The sequence below is a fragment of the Eleginops maclovinus genome, chromosome 9, assembly GCF_036324505.1.
Source record: "Eleginops maclovinus isolate JMC-PN-2008 ecotype Puerto Natales chromosome 9, JC_Emac_rtc_rv5, whole genome shotgun sequence".
NCBI classification, from domain to species: domain Eukaryota; kingdom Metazoa; phylum Chordata; class Actinopteri; order Perciformes; family Eleginopidae; genus Eleginops; species Eleginops maclovinus.
Window position 1 is genome coordinate 14,925,210 of NC_086357.1, and position 17,582 is coordinate 14,942,791.

Here is a 17,582-nt window from a genome sequence, read left to right on the forward strand (position 1 = left end):
GAGTGTATCATTGTGTGTGTTGACAACCACACACGGAATTCTTTGTGCATACACACAACGGAGGTGTTGGACACAAAACCTCTTTTCCAAGGATGTACTTTTCTGAGGGTTCAGTGGCTTGCTCAAGGACACTTTTTCAGGATGCATACTGTAGACGGACATGTTTTAAAAAACTGTATTAAAACTGTTAGTTATCATATTTCCTCAGGGAGGTTGTTTACACGTTTTGTTCTTTGAGTTTCTGGATACACAAACCTGATTGTTTCAGTGGCTTGTTATTTCAGTAATGTAACTAGTGAATGAGGATGCTAGTTAAAACGTGTCCAGGATAGAAACACTGTTTCTGTTTTAGTCACATCTGTTTTTGTTATCTTAATTTAGCACTGAAATAATTTGTTTGTGAGTGGGGAGATAAACAGGATGTGCAGAATTCTTGGAGCACACCACTGACCCAGTTATCATTCAAAGTTAGCAAGGCTGTAGGTGTCACAATTACATGTTAAGATTAAAGTAAAAGTGGTCTTTCAATTGTTTGAGGTAGAGCGATTGGTTAAGAGATCGTGATTGCATGGTCATATGAAATAATACTTAATGATGCTCATATAAAATGGTCATAGAAGGTGCAGCTACAAATTCCAGAATAAAACCCAGATTTTTTTATTCAAACAAAGTCATGTAATGCCTTGTAAAATAGATGTGGGCTTAGTTTCTGTTTTGAATGGGATCTGTTAGATTACAAGTCGTTTTGGTTTTGTGGTTCACCTCAATTTTATCTCAACTCAAAATGATGTGAGGAGATGTGATATAATCAAACCAGACATGAAGGTTTAACAACCGAGGGTACAAAACGTTTAAAATGTTAAATGACTCATTCAAACTCAGAGCATCAATTAAAAGCATTACAGCACATGATTACAGGAACACTGTGGATGTTGCAGGGTGCCAGGGAGAGTCAGGATAAATGTTGTTTACTTTTGTCATCACGTCTGTTTTCTGCTGGAAGAGTTCCTTCATAAAAAACAGACAAGGTCACTGAAGGTCACTGCGGTGAACACCAGCTCGACCTCTGAGTGTCGGACACCTGGATGTTCTTTCACTCCAGTCAGATACAAATACAAAAGGATCACTATTGGTTAATGGTAATTATTTTAGATCACACTTCGTTCTGACTAGGGGGAATAATACATTCTGCTGTGCATACACCAGGTAAAAGAACCCTTCAACATCATAGTTTGTACAGTCTTATCGTAGTCTATGTCTAGCAAATAAGACTAAGGTTAAATGCCTTCATTTAATACTTAGAGAGCTAAGTGAAGCCTTGATTGGTTAGGTTACGTTGTGTTGTGTGTTATTCGATGGTAATGCTATGTCAAACAGGGTGTTTGTCAGCAAGTATAGCAATTACCACCAAAATCAGATTTAATTCTTATTTATTATTTATTTAATGTCTGAGAACTGATACCCTTACTATGTTTAAGGCCAGTTGACAAAGGTAATTGTTTTTAAATTCCATTATAAAATCAGTTATGGTTCTATTATAAGTAATTAATGATTTTATTGCAGTTCTGATTAACATTGGTTAGAGTGTCATATCTATAATCATGGCAGTTATGGCAGAGAATGTCTTCAGCCGTGTTTAAAGCTTTGTGTAAAATTGCGTATACTTCCCTGAGCTGCTTGTTTGTTCTTGTGTGTTGTGTGTTTACATGTGGCAAAAATAACTGGGATTCTTGTTGAATAATCATGTAAACCAAGCACTAAGTGTACAAGAGGAAATTAAATGAGATCCATACAAGAGCTATAGTCAATCTGACAATAGCAAGGGTGTGAAGAAATACCTTTTGACACATTTTCTTTTTGTGTGTAGGAGTAAACAGGATTGCACAATGCTTGTTATTAAAGCGGTCACAGGCACAACTTGAGACTGTAATTAATGTTTAATCTCCTCTCATTGTAGCTTGGCAATAAAATCTGTTTGACTCACTCTTGAACATGATGTCAACTGGCACGCAACTTACTAAACAGACGTGTGTGCAGTTTACATACCAGTCAAGGTTTGAAAGAAAGCAACGAGTGCAAACATTATTTTAATCTTTTTTATTAGAAAAAAAGTTTATAAAACTTTGGTAAGATTGTGAATCAACAATTTGTATAAAAATATATTTCAGTGCATGCCACAGAAGTCGCACAGCTGACCCTGAAGACTTTGTTCATACTTTTACATTTTTTTTTGGAAGTTGAGGAACAAACACATAATCCTCCGGTCAATTTTTGGAATGTTCTTTGTCCGTACATTTCAGTCGCGTCTCCAGCTTAAGGCTCGCCTTGCACTGTGTTCTGGTTAGGAGTCACAAAGCGCCCCACAGCACCTTCTTCACTACCACTTCTATTTTATCAGTGTGCTGAAATCAACAACTACAACTATCTGACATTTCAGTGCCTTAAGCCTTGCATAAACCTAAACACCTCTCTTGGAATTCATAAACATACAATCCAACCATTTTTGTTCCAAGTTCTTGAATACATTCAGTGCTGTTAATCTCTTTGAGACAACAACTCCCTGAAACTCTCATGCAATCTTAAACAGCAGGTAATTAAGGCATACTTATTATTCCCTTTTACATAATGTTACCACAACAGTTGTAATTTCAACTCTCCACCTGACAATTACAAAGTGATTTTTCCCCCCAAATATGTCCAAAACTCCTTGAATCACAAAATTCGCTTCACATGAGGGAATCATTGATTGGGAGGTTTTACAGCTCGCTTCTCAGAAAGGAGCCATAAATCACTTGGGGAGAACAGGAACTGATCTGGAGTAGTAACACAATCGGAAAGGGTCCACTTTTCTTTATGGACGTGAAACAAAGTGGTAGCTCTTCCACTCAACATCCAGTTCCCGTGAGCTCCGTCTCCTGAACTCTCCGTGGCGCTCCAGTCTCTCTCCACGACACTCTGTGGACCAGGTGCCATCATCAGAGAGCAGTAATCCAGGAGAAGAGAAATCTCTTGATTCTTTTCTTTAAGTTAGGTCGCTTGATGCTCAGTAAGGGCTCATGGTTCAACATGTCATGCAGCGAGGTCTCATGTTTAAGGGCTGAGGGTTGGGGTCAACCTGTTGGCAGAAAACGGAAATAAAGAAACATAAGATGAAGGCTGAATAAGCATATAATTAAATCTGTCTCTGAACAAAACATTCAGCCATTTGATACATTCTGCCTACACCCACAGATCTGTTTTCATGTTCTCAAGATTTTATTTTGCAGGACGAGGGCCGGTTGATGGAGTGTTTTAAAAACATATCTACACAAAAATAATCTTTAAGCCTTTAAATATGCCAATTAAACTGAGAGAACATTGGGTGTAGGTGCATGTTGTTTCCAGCATTTGGTGACTCACCTCGCTGTACACCGGCGGAGGTCGGAAGCGAAACTCTTGGACAAAAGCCATGAGAGGGCGCTCCAGAATCCCACTCAGGTCTTCGGCGTGTTGCGCTAGAGGAACCACTGCATTGTTGCGCTGCTCTGCCTCCTCCTCTGTCACCACAGAGCTGTAATCTGGAGGAGCTGCAGGGAAAGAAGCAGGATTAGTCGACTGGACTGACTCAAAAGAACTACACAGGTTCAAAAGCTAAGCTGCTGACTCATCAGTGCAGTTAAGACTCTTGAAAACCCACTTAACATTTGCTGCCTTTTGCACTGAAAAACTGTGTTTTGATCCAACATGAATGTCTGCTGAATCAAAATCTTTGTTTGTACATGCTGGCATCTGTCAGTCACATTTTAACTAACAGATTTCGGTCTGAAAATCACTGCAGTAATAAATGACACTTACGCTCAGGCTGCTCAGGGATTGCCATGCGCAGCCACTCCAGGTTGACGCTGTACTGGCTGCTGACGCTGGAGGTCCGGCTGCCGAAGGGATGAAGAGGGATGGTGCCTATGACCAGAGGCAGTTCCAGGCACAGCTTGGATGTCCCAGGAACATCAACACAAACCTGGTGTGAGAAAAGAGGGGAACCTTTAGTGACATCTTAACAAAGTGCAGCATGAAAAGAGGAAATATACCTTTAAATTCCTAAGAAATTAAGTCAGTGTTGACTGAGCTCACCTTCAGCATATACTCTACTTTGATGATGCGGCACTGCAGGATGGAGGGACCCACAGGTGGGATTTTGATTGCGCGACCGTGCCACGTCTCCCTGCATCTGGCTCCTACAATATCACCAGAAAGCGTTCCCACCACCGCTCGCTTCTGCTTCATTGTGCCGCGGGCGATGAACGTCTGTGTCTGAGTGATGTAAGCTTTGGGCACAACTGATCTGGAGGTACAGTTGTCAAACTCCGCAAAGACAGGTATCACTTCACCTGAGGACAGGAAAAGTATGTTAGAAATCGCATTCACCTCTAAAATGGCCCATAAAGATTGTGTTTTTATAGCGAGTTGCTTTAGGTGCTAGCCTCTCACCTGGTGTGTAGCCTTTGCGATCGATCTTTGCAGTTATAGACACCTGTCCAAAGTTGCGGTACCATGCACGTGCCAACTTGTCCTTCGTTCCAGCCTGTGGCGCCTGGGAAAGATTTAAACAAATGAGCAAAGTGCCTCAAAATACCCAGAAAACCATTGAGTGTGTAATGACACAATCACAAAACATAAGGGTGGAGATGCTCACCAGAAAGGCTGGCGTGTTGATGTCGATGGGCTCGATGACTGTAAAATCCTTCTTTATCTTCTTGACAGTGGCCCATGGCCTGTGCAACTTAACTTTGACCCAGTAACGAATGCTGCCGTGTTTTCCCTCGAAGGAGGTGACCAGCGTCTCCTCAGGCAACTGGAAGCTGAAGGGAAACTCATGTCTGCCGGCAGGAAGGACGGTCATTTCACCATTATCTGAGGAAAGGAGAAAAAAAGAAATATGAGTAACTGTTAGCACACTTGCTCGGACATTTTGAGTGACAAAAATGACATTACTAATTCCTTTGTGTTGGTGTAATAAAACATACATAAAGAAATGTTATACTGATATCAGCCCTATTAAATAATAAAAGTTTCTCAATCTTTATTGGGATTGAGTATCGAAATATGTATAAGGTGAGTCACAAAAATAAATTGCAGCATATTCATCTAAAGAAGTGAACAAAGTGCTGAACTTTTCTACTAGACACTAGTTCAAATTTTGATTACAAAAGGTTACATTTCTGGGAAAGTAAAAATAGGTCTTTAAAGCATGACTCTTGTTCAAATAGAAATCTCTCTGTCTCTCTGCAATAACAAGGCTTCTGTGCTTGCTCAGAGGGGCGGATCCTGCTCCATTGTGCTGACTGAGAACATGTTTTCCTCAAGCTGTATTTCGGTCTCCTGCTGCACAGGTCCAGGAACACGTGCTCGTGTTTAAAAAGACTTGATGTGTTTTGTTTCACTTTATTAGCTTGAGGCTCTTTCTTGATTTAAATAACAAAACGATCCCTTTTTAATCCTCTTAATGGGTCAAGTGGGTTGTTTTGAGCTTTCTGCTGTCTGGTTTTGTGCACACCAGAAAAAAACCTTTAAATGTTAAATATTATTTGTTTATTTTTTATCTTGGAAAAAAGATTTATAAAGAAAATCAAGCATTGACTGAACACTGCGGGACAAAACTGACAAAGCCCTGACTGTGAACTTCCTGTCGACACTTGGAGCAAAACAACTCTGTGCCCAATGAATGAAGGCTGAAACCTGAGGCTACCCCACATAGCTGTGGAGAAAAACAACACAGGAGTTTCTTCGAATGAGGAAAAGTCTAGTGTAAGAACATTTAGTTCGACAGATGTTTTCGCATTGAGAAAGAGGTACAAAGCAGCATTTGCAACTGTTGCTCTCATCTTATATTGTAATGTTTTATACTTATACATTTGAGTTATGGCAAAAAACACAATTTCAGAGTCATACTGCAGAATAAATAACTACGAGTACCCATCTTTTTGAACATTTTTGGAATCTGGATTTTGACTTTTACTTCTTCAAGGAAGTGGCCAAGAACAAAGAAAAGCTATCTCTGAAGAATCCCTAAAAACATGTAAACACAAATTAAATTAAATGATCCAGTAAATGTTTCATCTACAACAGCTACAAGTTTAAAAACCAAGAGATAGCCAACAAAACATCTCAGATGTGAGGAAAACAACAACAGCACTTACAAAAACAAGTCAGAACTTGACTGCAGCAGATATTTTAGAACCAGAAAAAAAGCAAGACTGTTTATGAATCGTTAAACTCTCACAATTAATCATACAAATAAAGAAAAACTATTCCCAGCTGGCAAACAAACAACCGGACCAGTGTCCCCATCAAACAAAAACACCACTGCCACTACTGTTTCATTCGTTTGGCATTTACTCAATAAAGATCCCCATGCTAGCAGAAACTTTGATAAGTTTACAGAGAGGATGGTCCTCCGGGTTCTCCCCCATCACAGCGGACTGACCTGCCTGCAGCAGCACCTCTCTCCGGTTCAGGTACTCCACCTCATCGCTGTAGTTCTGGGTGTATGCGGTGCTGGAGCCGGCGGACCGGGACTCGGTCCAGTGCACTTTAGCGAATCCTTCGGCGTGTAACTTCAGGGACTCAACCCGACTCTCCCCGGACAGGTCCACCACCACACGGCCAGACACCACGTCCCTGCTGCTGAACACCGGAGGACAGTCCACCTCCGGTGAGTCGAAGACGATGTCAAACTTTTTTAACTTGTCGAAAATCATTTTTGCAGGCTATGTAAGTCCTCTCGAAAGCAAAAGTGAGTGATTCCCTTATTATTTTCCCCGCAGTATATCAAACGTGTTGTGAAGGGGATATTCAGACTGCAAGTTAACTTTATTTACTTGTTTTAAGTTCAAACTGTGAATTGCTCTCGGTCTGCAGCCCTATTTGAGCTAGCAAGTAAGTGGGCGGGGTGGTTTCATGTAAGGCCTAAGGAGAGGGTTAAGGGCTAATGCTGCCTTCAGGAGCTCCTCCATGGTACCGACTTCTCAGTGCTGCATTTGTAAAAAGGATATCCAACTGCATCTGGCTACTTACTTTGCTTAAAATCAACAACAAAACGTTTCAAGAAAGTTTTAATTGGTGAACAGTAGAAGATCTGGGGTTTTCACAAACATTGCAGCAGCTTTTTCCACAAGTAATCTGACTTTCAAAAACTTGGGTGGGACAAGTGAAATCAGCAGACAGTCCCATCTTAAGAACGTTGGTGTCTGGTAAAATTCTCACGTCTTCAGTTCTACTTACAACTTAGTTTTGTAACTTATGTGCAGCACTTTTATTAATGCTCACATTTCCCGCAGAACCTGAAGGCTACATAATAAACATGCAGACTGGGTGTGGAGGCAGCAGAGAGGAAAACAGGGCCTGCAAGTGATTGATGGTTACAGGTTCTCTAAGAAGAAAACAGGCTTACTGAGCATGCCTCCGTCTGGCTGAGATCCGCCCTACTCAGCTCAGAAGAAAATAGTTTCATTCTGGACCAAAGCTGTTTACTCCACTTCTTCTATGTCACTTTGGACATACCGTTACACAGCACATGGAAAACACACAGCTATGCACAATTTTATGCAACAGCAGATCCCTGCATGAATAAACAACTACAGTCATTCAAACTTCAACGATAGATTGATACAGCACATAAATCATAGAACAAACAACATGTCCGAGAATAAAGAAAATGTATGCAATGTGTAATAAATCATAGCACTCATCCAGCCTTTTCATAAACACTTTAAAGTCACTTTCAACAGTTGCAAACAAAGTCAATTTGGAGAAGAATGTACTTTTTTTTTGTGCAAACTATTCAATCAATAAACCAAACAAACACTGCTTCGTTTCCCAGCTGGGTTAGTCTTGTCATTCAATTTAAAAGTCCTCGCAACAAAACTCAAGTCTGGGCAGAGAAAAAAAAAAGTTGTTTACTCTCCTTTGTTCCCTGGGAGCAAGAAGTTAGCTCTCCAGTGCCACCGTCTGGTTTGGTAGAGGCAATGTGCACAGCTGTATGGAATTGTTTTTACACAGCCTGAACTGAACAGGAGATGTGTGATTCGGAGAAAAGACTTAAAGTAGATTTGAATAGAATAATCATCAAGTGAGGTATTTACAGGGGCTTTCCGACTTAGAATCTCCTCACTGTCAATTCCCTAATTTCATTCTAAGAATAAAAGTAAACAGTACAAAAGGCTTTTCCTTTCTTTGAGTAAAATTGGGTCCTTCTAAAAATTGGTGAAGCAGCAGAATTATGACATATTTTTGTATCGCGTTTGTTTTCTCAATACATTCAGAAAGTTCTGACCTGGGGTGAAATAAAGCTCAGCACGCCACCTGCTGGTGTCCGGGAGCAGCAGCCTGGCTCGGTCTCTCTGCCTTGGACATGATAAGATAAACATGTTGGTGTCCACACACAACTTTGTTGCTGATAAACGTTACAGCTATGCAGATGACCCAGTATGAGCACCCTTATCATCGCTGAAAGCACTTTGCAACTGCTGCAGACCAACGAAAACATATTCATTAGTCTGCAGCATATTCTTTACTCGTTGTTTACCAAAAGAGATGCTGCTAAGTGGGTGACATTATAAAATTAACATTGAGGTACCACATACTTTAGGAGAAGGTGGGCAGGAGCAAGTATGACTCTTTAGATGGGTTTGCATGAGAGATTTTATTTCCCAACTTCCTATTCTTATGCTCTCAAACTTAAAAAAGCACATCCAAGCTCTTTTCTGAAACTGGACATATACTGTACATTCCTGCCTTTAAAACAAAGCGGGAAACAAAGCTTAAAATGCTTACAGAAAATGTAAAAGGTAAATGAGGTATAAGCAACAACACGTTGCAAACTGAATGAGAGCAGCAGCTGTGTGGTGGAGGAGGACGGGCCATGGGGAGCCACTTGTTGTTTTCCTAGTTACCGCGGCAACAGCTGCATATTTTTGAACAGCTCCCGGCTCTTCCTCTTTCCTTCCTTCACCGTCCGTCTTTTCACTTTCTCACCACTTACTGTCCCAAGTAAATAGAACCAAACACACTATCCTTTTTTCTACATTTGAATATTAAATGTGCTGCTTATCCCATTGCATGCAAACAAAACATCAATAATGACCAAAGTTTTCAGAAATTCGGTCTGAAAAACATTTAACGCTCAGACCCCAAACACACTGGGCAACTTAAGCTCTCCTATGGTAGTAACCGTCCACAATCCATAAACAAACGTGCAATATGACTCAAAAGTTAGGTCCATTTATTAATCATTCGGATGGATTTGAAGTATTTTCTCGATCAAGAATGAACAACAACCTACTGTTGATTCCAACATTGTTTTGTTTCATAGCAACAAAAGCGTTTTCTGTATGATTAGGGTCTGCGGTCAGGATGATGGTCATGGCAAAATGGTTCAACAGCACCACCACCAACACATTCCCTGCTGTGCGTTTGTCTTAGAGGTGTACAATTTGGCTGGTATATGCAACATGTAGAGACTACCAAAAAACTCTATTGGAAGTAAACCGTATCCTCAACAGGCAGTTGGCCATTTGAATTTTACAGCGTTTTTTTTATGAGCTCAAATAGAGATAAGAGGGACATTGGGGGCATGGGATGACTCATTTAAAATGACCAAACTGGGGGCTCATTTCAACAGACCAATCAAATATCTTGATGTAGTGGATCAATCAATTTCCGGGTTTCAAATGGACATGGGATGAATCGTTTCAATAGCCTAATCAAATGGCTTGTTTTGATCGGAAAAATTAGACAGCTTATTTGAATGGCCAATCACAGGGCTTGTTTCAATTGACCAATCAAATAGCTTGTTTCAATTAACCAATCAAATAGCTTGTTTCAATTAACCAATCAATAGATTGTTTCAATTGGCAAATCAGGCTACTTGTTGCAATGGGCCAATCAGAGGGCTTGTTGTGAGGCAATTTTCTCAAAACAACCAAAGCAACACCAAACTTAAATTGGGCAGAGTATGAAGAAACAATAGTGCTTTGATGAAAAAAATAGATAAATTAACATTGAACTTAAATATTGATTAATGATTGATTATTGGTAATCTATTAAGGTTAGTTTTTAAACGTTAGCTTGCATTTATCAGTTCTAAATATCAGCTCTGCTTACCGATAGTAACTAGCAAACCGAAGTTTAATATTTAATTCTTTATAATGAATTCAGAAAAGATGGATAATCAATATATTTGTTAGGTGTTACCCATTAGTAAACCATCTCAGTTAGTGTGTGATTTGTTACTTTTTTGTAATCACAGTGTATAATTTCAGTTGAAATGTTGACATATTAACATAGAAAACCTGCCAGGTTTATAATATGAAACTTGTTTGTAAATTCTGCTAAAGCAACAAAAAATACAAATTGGGATTTTATCCGAGAGATCACCTCTTTTCCAACTAGACTGGAAGTCAACCAAAGATATTGTTTACAGAGCATCTGATAAATCAGTAACCACTCTCTAGAGTTTATTTACTCACCTACTATGGCCTGGTGCTTTCCACGCCCAGGGAATTTCTCACTTAGAATTTGATGTCCCTTACAACATAGCACTAAGTTAACCAGTTGTGTTTATTTGAACTCAGCACTAATGGATTCTTGTTTAATGTTAGAATTGGGTTATCTGGCAGATGTATTTGGATGAGCCAGTGTCAACTTTTTTCTGCTGTTTCCACGCAACAAATTTCGCCCAGGTGGCTTAATTTTGCAAACCGCAGCATCTACAAGACACAGTGGCCACCAGCTGGCACATGAAAGAGCATATCAGCATTTTCTCAGCACATTATTCAATTTAGAGACAGAACTTTTACGTCCACCTTCTGCAATACATGCTGATGTGCTGTTACTATGTATATCACAGCAAAGCTTTAAAAAGATGGATAATGTCTTACAAGAATGTTATACTGATACAGTAAGGGACAAACATGTTTACATTTATTCACATATCAAGACAATAGCTTATATCTGGTCACCTTTGCAGAGCTTTTGGATTGGCTTTATTCACTGAACAAGCTCTAATAAAATGCCTTTTTTTCCTGCTAAATAAAACAAATAGATATATAGAAATTAAGCACACTTTTGCAAAACAGTCTATGGCAAGTTTAGTAGGTTACCCATTTAGGAAACTTTCCAGTTACAGCAAATCACCTGGATTTTACTTGTTTTTTTATCTTCATGAATAAACACAAACCATATCAACCATACATTGAATTAACACCATCTGCAACCGTCACCACTGACCTCGAATCAGATGCTGTCTCTTCCTGAAGTATGTGGTCTTGGAGGTGTAGTCGTTATAGACTGAGTTCATGCCACGGTTCTCGAGCCAGTGTGCAATGGCTACCCCTCGACCCTGCACCTTCAAGGACTGCACCCTGGTGTACCTGCGGAGCTCTAGGACCACCTGGCCGGACACCACCTCCCCTCCGGTGAACGCTGCATCGGCTGGACCATCCAGCTCCAGCTTGAAAGACTTTATGTTGTTCAATGTCATTCCTGGAGTGGAGACAATAAAGAGTTTTATAAGGTTGGGGGCTATAAGAAATACCCATGTTGTATAGTGGAGATGTGTGTATAATTGTGCTGTATAAAACACACTGCACATATTCAGAGCCAGCTGGAACACAGGGGGATCCAAGGACAAGCAAATAATGACATGTGAAATCCTGTATTCACTTTTTTCAAATTATTGGGAAAGTAGTAAGGACTGCCTTTAAATGTGAACGTTTCATTAAACAGAACACAATGTTGTTAATTTCTGCTATTTTATCTCAGGGATCTTGTGTTTAGGGTGGAGATGGATGGTTCTGTTAAGGATCAGGGCCAGCCCAACAGTAGCTAATGTTGGGTAATCTGTAATCTGTTCTTGTTTTTAAAACCTAAACAGTTAATTTATTGTTCTGTATTGTACTGCAGAAAGCGGTTACTTAATAATAACAGAATAATAACCTTTTCATATGCAAAACTATCTTTTGCATTTAGTAAATATACAAACTAAAAAAAAAAGCATTATTGTTCACGATTCATAATCAAATCATTAATATGCAAAACATTTTATGACATTTAAAGAAACATTAATATACATTCTGAGTTATATCCACTTGGTTCTGTAAGTGTAATTATATTTTCAGCAATGCTTGTTTAAGTATATTTTTAAAACGGCTGAGGACAGGTCTTAGCCAATCAAGAATCAGATCCGGGACTATGTTTTATAAATAGTGGTTGAGTTGATGTCTATATTATTTGAGAAACTCACCGACAGGTCTGGAGCAACGTAGAGGTCCTCTTAAAGCTGAGGTTTACGGTAGAAAACACAAAAAGAGTGGTCACTCCGACTGGATGTTCAGTTGAAGCCCAGCCTTTTTAAACAACGACAGCAGGAGGAGGAGGAGAGCAGCGTGGACTGACTGCACGCCAAGTTAGGCAGCATAACAAGGCGAGGTTCCAGTTAGACCCTTCAAATTAAAAGCATGCACAATTTAATTCATCTGATTTCCTCCTTTCTCCTTATGTGTTTTTGCGAAGATTTGTATACGAGCAGATATTATATAAATGTGGCATTGAGGAATCACGTAATCGAAAGTAGTGATATAAAGACGCATACACTTTACTCCTTTTGTGTTTAACGGGGACCTGTATTTTGAAGGCAGCATGTCTTTTAGAGTTAAACATGTTTTAATCACTGGTCATTTATTATTATAATTAATTTGTCATTATTAACATCCTATGGTCAATATGCAAACTGTAGATAAAGTACAGATCATACACGTATGTGATGACATAAATAACTATCATAAATCCAATTATTGAGAGAACAAATCTGATGACCTCAGTAAAATGGGGTGGCTCAGTTTTGTTACATTTTAACCATGTGACTTTGTACTCGAAAGCACCATTTAGTTTAATAAAAAAAACTCCATATGGTGACTAATTCAAATCACTGGACAATGCAGTAAGACTTTGTGACTTTAACTTATGAGATTTTATCACTAACATTATACAGTGCTCATATTGTTAAAGTTTCTGTTGAGACCTTTGCATGTAACTTGGTCAAACGTTTATAGCAGTATCGTTCAAACCAGCAAGGCCATAGGTAGCCTACGATCCAGAATCATGTCCTGTTGCCTAACCTACATACTTACACTTTGAAGAAAATTGATTTCAATTGACGAGGTGGCCAATAAAACTACATTAATTATGTACATAAATATGAAAGTGTCATACACTCCATGGTCTTAAATTACAATATCTGGCTGAAAATAAATTGTAATTTGGCATAAACTGAGAAGCAAATCAAACACAACTTGTGTATAGTAGCTATGTAGAATCTGGTCAATTCTGGATACTTAACCATGGTCTTGCTGCTTTACCTCTTGGACCTGAGCTCTTTGCCAGCTTACATTTCAGCTCCTAGCCGAGACTGCTGCCTTTTCACCTGGTTGATGAACTCCAGATTCAGTTTATTTACACCTGCATGCCTGCCAACATTTTTATTTTTTTATCAGCAGGACCTGCATCTTTGGGTCAAGTCTGTGTTATTGCTACAACACAGATTGTTTTCATAAGTTGTGTTCAGTCATCCTTGAAGGAGGGGTTAAGAATCTTTCTGTGACACAGAAGCTAACCTTCTTTTTAGAAGTTAGTGTTGACAGTGTAAACAGAGTGCAAGTAGGACAGTCAAGTCCGATCACTCCAGGGCCTAAATATGACAGTCAAGGCTTTGGTTTATGTTTAAGCCACCTAACTCGCTAAAGCTGCACTTGCACAGTGCTTCAACATCTCACACTCTGATGCAACCTGTACTGTTCTGGGTGAAAAGTTGTTTTTTTCTAGCTCAAACATTGAAAAACACACAACACTTAAGGATAATGAAAGAGTGGTGGGAGTTTTACGTTCTAATGAGCTGTGATACAGAGGATCAGTGTTTCAATTCTTCACGTGAATGTAACATCACTCCTCTTTTTTACGTTGTTTAAAAGATATCTGGGAAATATAAGAAACATGACAGTAGCTTATTTCCATATCCCTATCCCTGTTTTTGCAATAGAATAGTTAGTCGACTTTTGATGTCTGGAGGCACTACATTAGTCCAACAATGAAGCTAAATGTATCTACTTCTTTTCTCAGGTTAATGAGAAGAGAAAATATATTTGCGTTACAATTTACAGCTTTCATCAACCTCAATCTGGTCTTTTTAGTATTACATTATTCCTGACCTTCAGGGTTTAACTGCATATTATTTGTTAATGTTTTATTGTGTGTGCAGCAATATTACCTGCACATTTGAACCGTGTTAGTTTGAGTTAACTATTATGACTATTAATTGACAAAAAAGTACAGAAAAACACAAGAGCGCCAAGGCGTGTTTCACAGTTACTGTATGACAAAATTGGTGCTGAACAGGCTGACGCCGGGATGCTGCAAGACCAATGGTTTGGCAGTGTACTGTTCATTGTGGGCGGTGCTGAAGTACTGATGGGCAAGTGGGAACCTGATGTTACTCTAAGAAAGAGAAGCAAACAAAATAATAACATTATGATGAGTTATGCAAAAAAAGGATCCCATGACACTCAGACACATCACATCCATTTTCTTAAAAGCATTAGCAGTCAAAATATGCAAACGACTTATTAAATAAACTGACACAAACACGGACCTACTACACTGCTGATTCTGTTAATACAATTACACAGGTGAGTAATAACATTTTTGATTTAAGTTTGTGATCTCACCCTCAGCTGTGACGCACAAGGTGTCTGTCTGCTGGCCTTCAAAGGGAGATAATCAGACTTCGTAGTGCTGGGTTTCAAATCATGTTCTGCCAAACAGATTAAACTCATTAAATATCTTCTTTACCCCCCATTAAACACACAAATGCGACCATGTGATCCATCACCTGCTCCACTTAGTATGTTGCTCGGCAGCGGGATGGCTGGACTGGCCCGCTCTCCGTCCTGTTTGCTGAAGTGTTCTCTGGCCGTCGTCAAGTAGTACATGCTCGACATATGCAAGGGGCTGAACTTTACTTGGCTCTTGGTCATCAGGTCAGTTGCAGGGAAATTAACTGGATGCACTGTTAGGCTCTGCTACAGGGGAACAAAATTCCATATGACACAGTTGCATCACTGCATAACACTTTAAACTTAACCAACGCCATGAAACCTACTTCCAAGTCTAAAGAAATATGTATGCAAAGGTCATAAATTAGCCTAAAGAGAAAACATTTTTTTATCAGTCACGATTAATGCAATTATGTATCAATGAGTATAAATACAAAAATAAATAAGGAAGTAGAATGTCCGTTATCTCACATCAGAGAAAGATGTTCTGTTGGTCGTCAAAGACATCCGTTCTTTGTTGCGGCTGGTATCAGTGTCCCCTTTGAGTATGGAACTGGAATTTTTGTTCGTCCTTATCACAACTGGATCACCTACAAATTGTAAAAATGTAAGCACTGTATGTTCTAATGTCTTGGTAAAAAAATATGCACTGTGCACACACACATTCTGAGTTACCTATGCATATTCATTCTGATGATACCCTGGATACAATTTTAAATTACTCTCATGTATGTGCAATAAAAATAGCTGAATAAGCACAATACTGTACACCAGATGTTTTGCCATCTCAAGTTGTGATAGTAACATTTGAAAGATAATTACTTAATGGGCTAAAGGCATCTTCACTGTGGGAAATTAGGTATATCTCAATTGCCAAAAAGAAACAGTGAAAACCTGGGGCAAAAACCTGTCTGGATATTAAATCTCACCAATCTTGTGATGATTGAAGGCTTCTCTGGATGTGGAAGACCATAAGATCGGAGAGAGATTTCCGAGGTTGAGCTTCAAACGCTCCGTCACCACAGGTGGACTGAATGAAAACCAAAGAAATTGCTTTTATTATATTTGTGTCAGAAGAAACTCAGTAGCCGATAACCAGAGACTTTTAGAGTGGCAATAATCATTCTGTAAATGTAATAGGTTATTGTATATATATATTCTTCTTAATACATTTCAGATTTTTGAGGCCTTTGAATCGATGAAATGTAAATTTCTTCACCAAAAATCAGAGTATGCGCTGAGACCGATAGAGAGTTGAAAGAAGATCTAAAGGATGACAAAAGGCCAGTAATGGTTTCATGAGTTTGCCCACTGTGTGTATAGGATGTTAACTGGGTCCCATGGTGGGAGTTTTTCCAGAGACGCAAAAAGGCTGCAGACCTGCAGACAGTGGGCCGGCTGAATGACGCAGCGTGGGTCGTCTCTCTCTCCACGATGTTCACAGGGTCACCCATAACCACTGAAGGGTGCTGAGGAAAAACATTGTAAAAGTTGTCACGGTTTTGTGCTTATAACACACATTTCACGGATGGCTACATAACTAGCCTTCCATAACTAGCCTTTTTATTCAGTCTACTGACTCGGCTTTCCAGGAACTGCTGAGTGATAAAAGATTACTAATTATATATATATTTTTAAACAGAATAAAAAAACATTTTAGGGGTGTTTCTTAACCTACTCCTGTGCCTAAACCAGTATTACACAGAGGGATCTGCAAAATGTATCAAAAAGAACATTGAGCTGCGTTAGCTGCTGCTGAACCCATGAGAATGGTTGATATTTTATATGCTGATTTATTGTTCTAAATCTAAAAATCCAAATTTTTAAAGAAATTGTTACTATTGTTGTAGTGGCGTAAAAAGTTCAAAACGTTTCCCTAAATTGAAAGTTATGTTGGAAATTAAAATTATAAAGATGGTTGAAGAAACTATCTAACTATGAGTAGAACGTGAGTAGTTGATGCAGTTTTAAGATTCAGTGCCAAAGTTGTTTATAACAACATGTGGCAATGTATGTTATACATTTTCCCTTTGACTTTTAAAAAACATCGTATGAGTTCTTTCATTCAAGCCATTCAGTGTTTCCTTTGATAGCTCATGTCCAACACTGCTGCTGTGTTACCTTGTCCATGGGCACAGCCGCTCTGCTCCAGGCTCCCAAGAAGGTGACGTTGTACTGGGAGACAAAACTGTGACGGCGCCTGTCCCCTTTAATTGTGGGAAAGCCCTCTGCTACAGAGAAAAAAGTTAATTCTTACATTCTTTCTTTCCGATTCAGGGGTAAACACTCACACAGCAAGTTAATTCCTAACTGGGTTTTTAATCAATCTTCAAATCAATCAAACATGGCTTGACACTGAATCCAAAATCAAATATGTGTTTAACTTTTGACTTAGAAAATCAAAAAGAAAGAAAAAAATGTTGTCACTTACCTAGATGTTTGGTTGAGGCTTTTATATCAGGATAGCAATTGTGTGGCATGTAAGAGGCTTTGTTGGTGCTTTCTGGCAGCTTTTCCGCATGCTGGATCACCTTGGGGGTCTCTATCTGTCGGATGGGAGGGGTAGGGGGCTGGAAAGGCTGGGGGCAGAATTTCTGGGACTGTGTGGTGAGGAAAGCCACCTCCTTTGGGTCAGTTTGCATCTTGAAGTTAGTCTGTAGCCTGGTCCAGCTTTGGGTGCGGTTGATTTGTGGCAATTTGTGAGGATGGTAGGACTCC

General features: G+C 39.4%; 2 protein-coding genes across 2 annotated transcripts; both read right to left on the bottom strand.

Annotated features, from left to right (window-relative positions):
* Nucleotides 1-2,082: 2,082 nt before the first annotated feature.
* LOC134869439 (arrestin domain-containing protein 2-like) lies at nt 2,083-6,893 on the bottom strand. Its single transcript, XM_063891056.1, has 7 exons — nt 6,464-6,893; nt 4,673-4,890; nt 4,468-4,570; nt 4,111-4,367; nt 3,835-3,997; nt 3,400-3,566; nt 2,083-3,115 (listed from the first exon to the last, which is right to left on the bottom strand). Exons 1-7 carry the CDS (start codon nt 6,735-6,737, stop codon nt 3,062-3,064), a joined length of 1,236 nt encoding a protein of 411 aa, XP_063747126.1. The 5' UTR covers nt 6,738-6,893; the 3' UTR covers nt 2,083-3,061.
* An 84-nt stretch (nt 6,894-6,977) lies between these two features.
* On the bottom strand, nt 6,978-12,429 carry LOC134869440 (arrestin domain-containing protein 2-like). The gene is made up of 3 exons (XM_063891057.1): nt 12,281-12,429; nt 11,266-11,520; nt 6,978-8,382 (listed from the first exon to the last, which is right to left on the bottom strand). The coding sequence occupies exons 2-3, from the start codon at nt 11,516-11,518 to the stop codon at nt 8,297-8,299; spliced, it is 339 nt and encodes a 112-aa protein (XP_063747127.1). The 5' UTR covers nt 11,519-11,520; nt 12,281-12,429; the 3' UTR covers nt 6,978-8,296.
* Nucleotides 12,430-17,582: the final 5,153 nt, after the last annotated feature.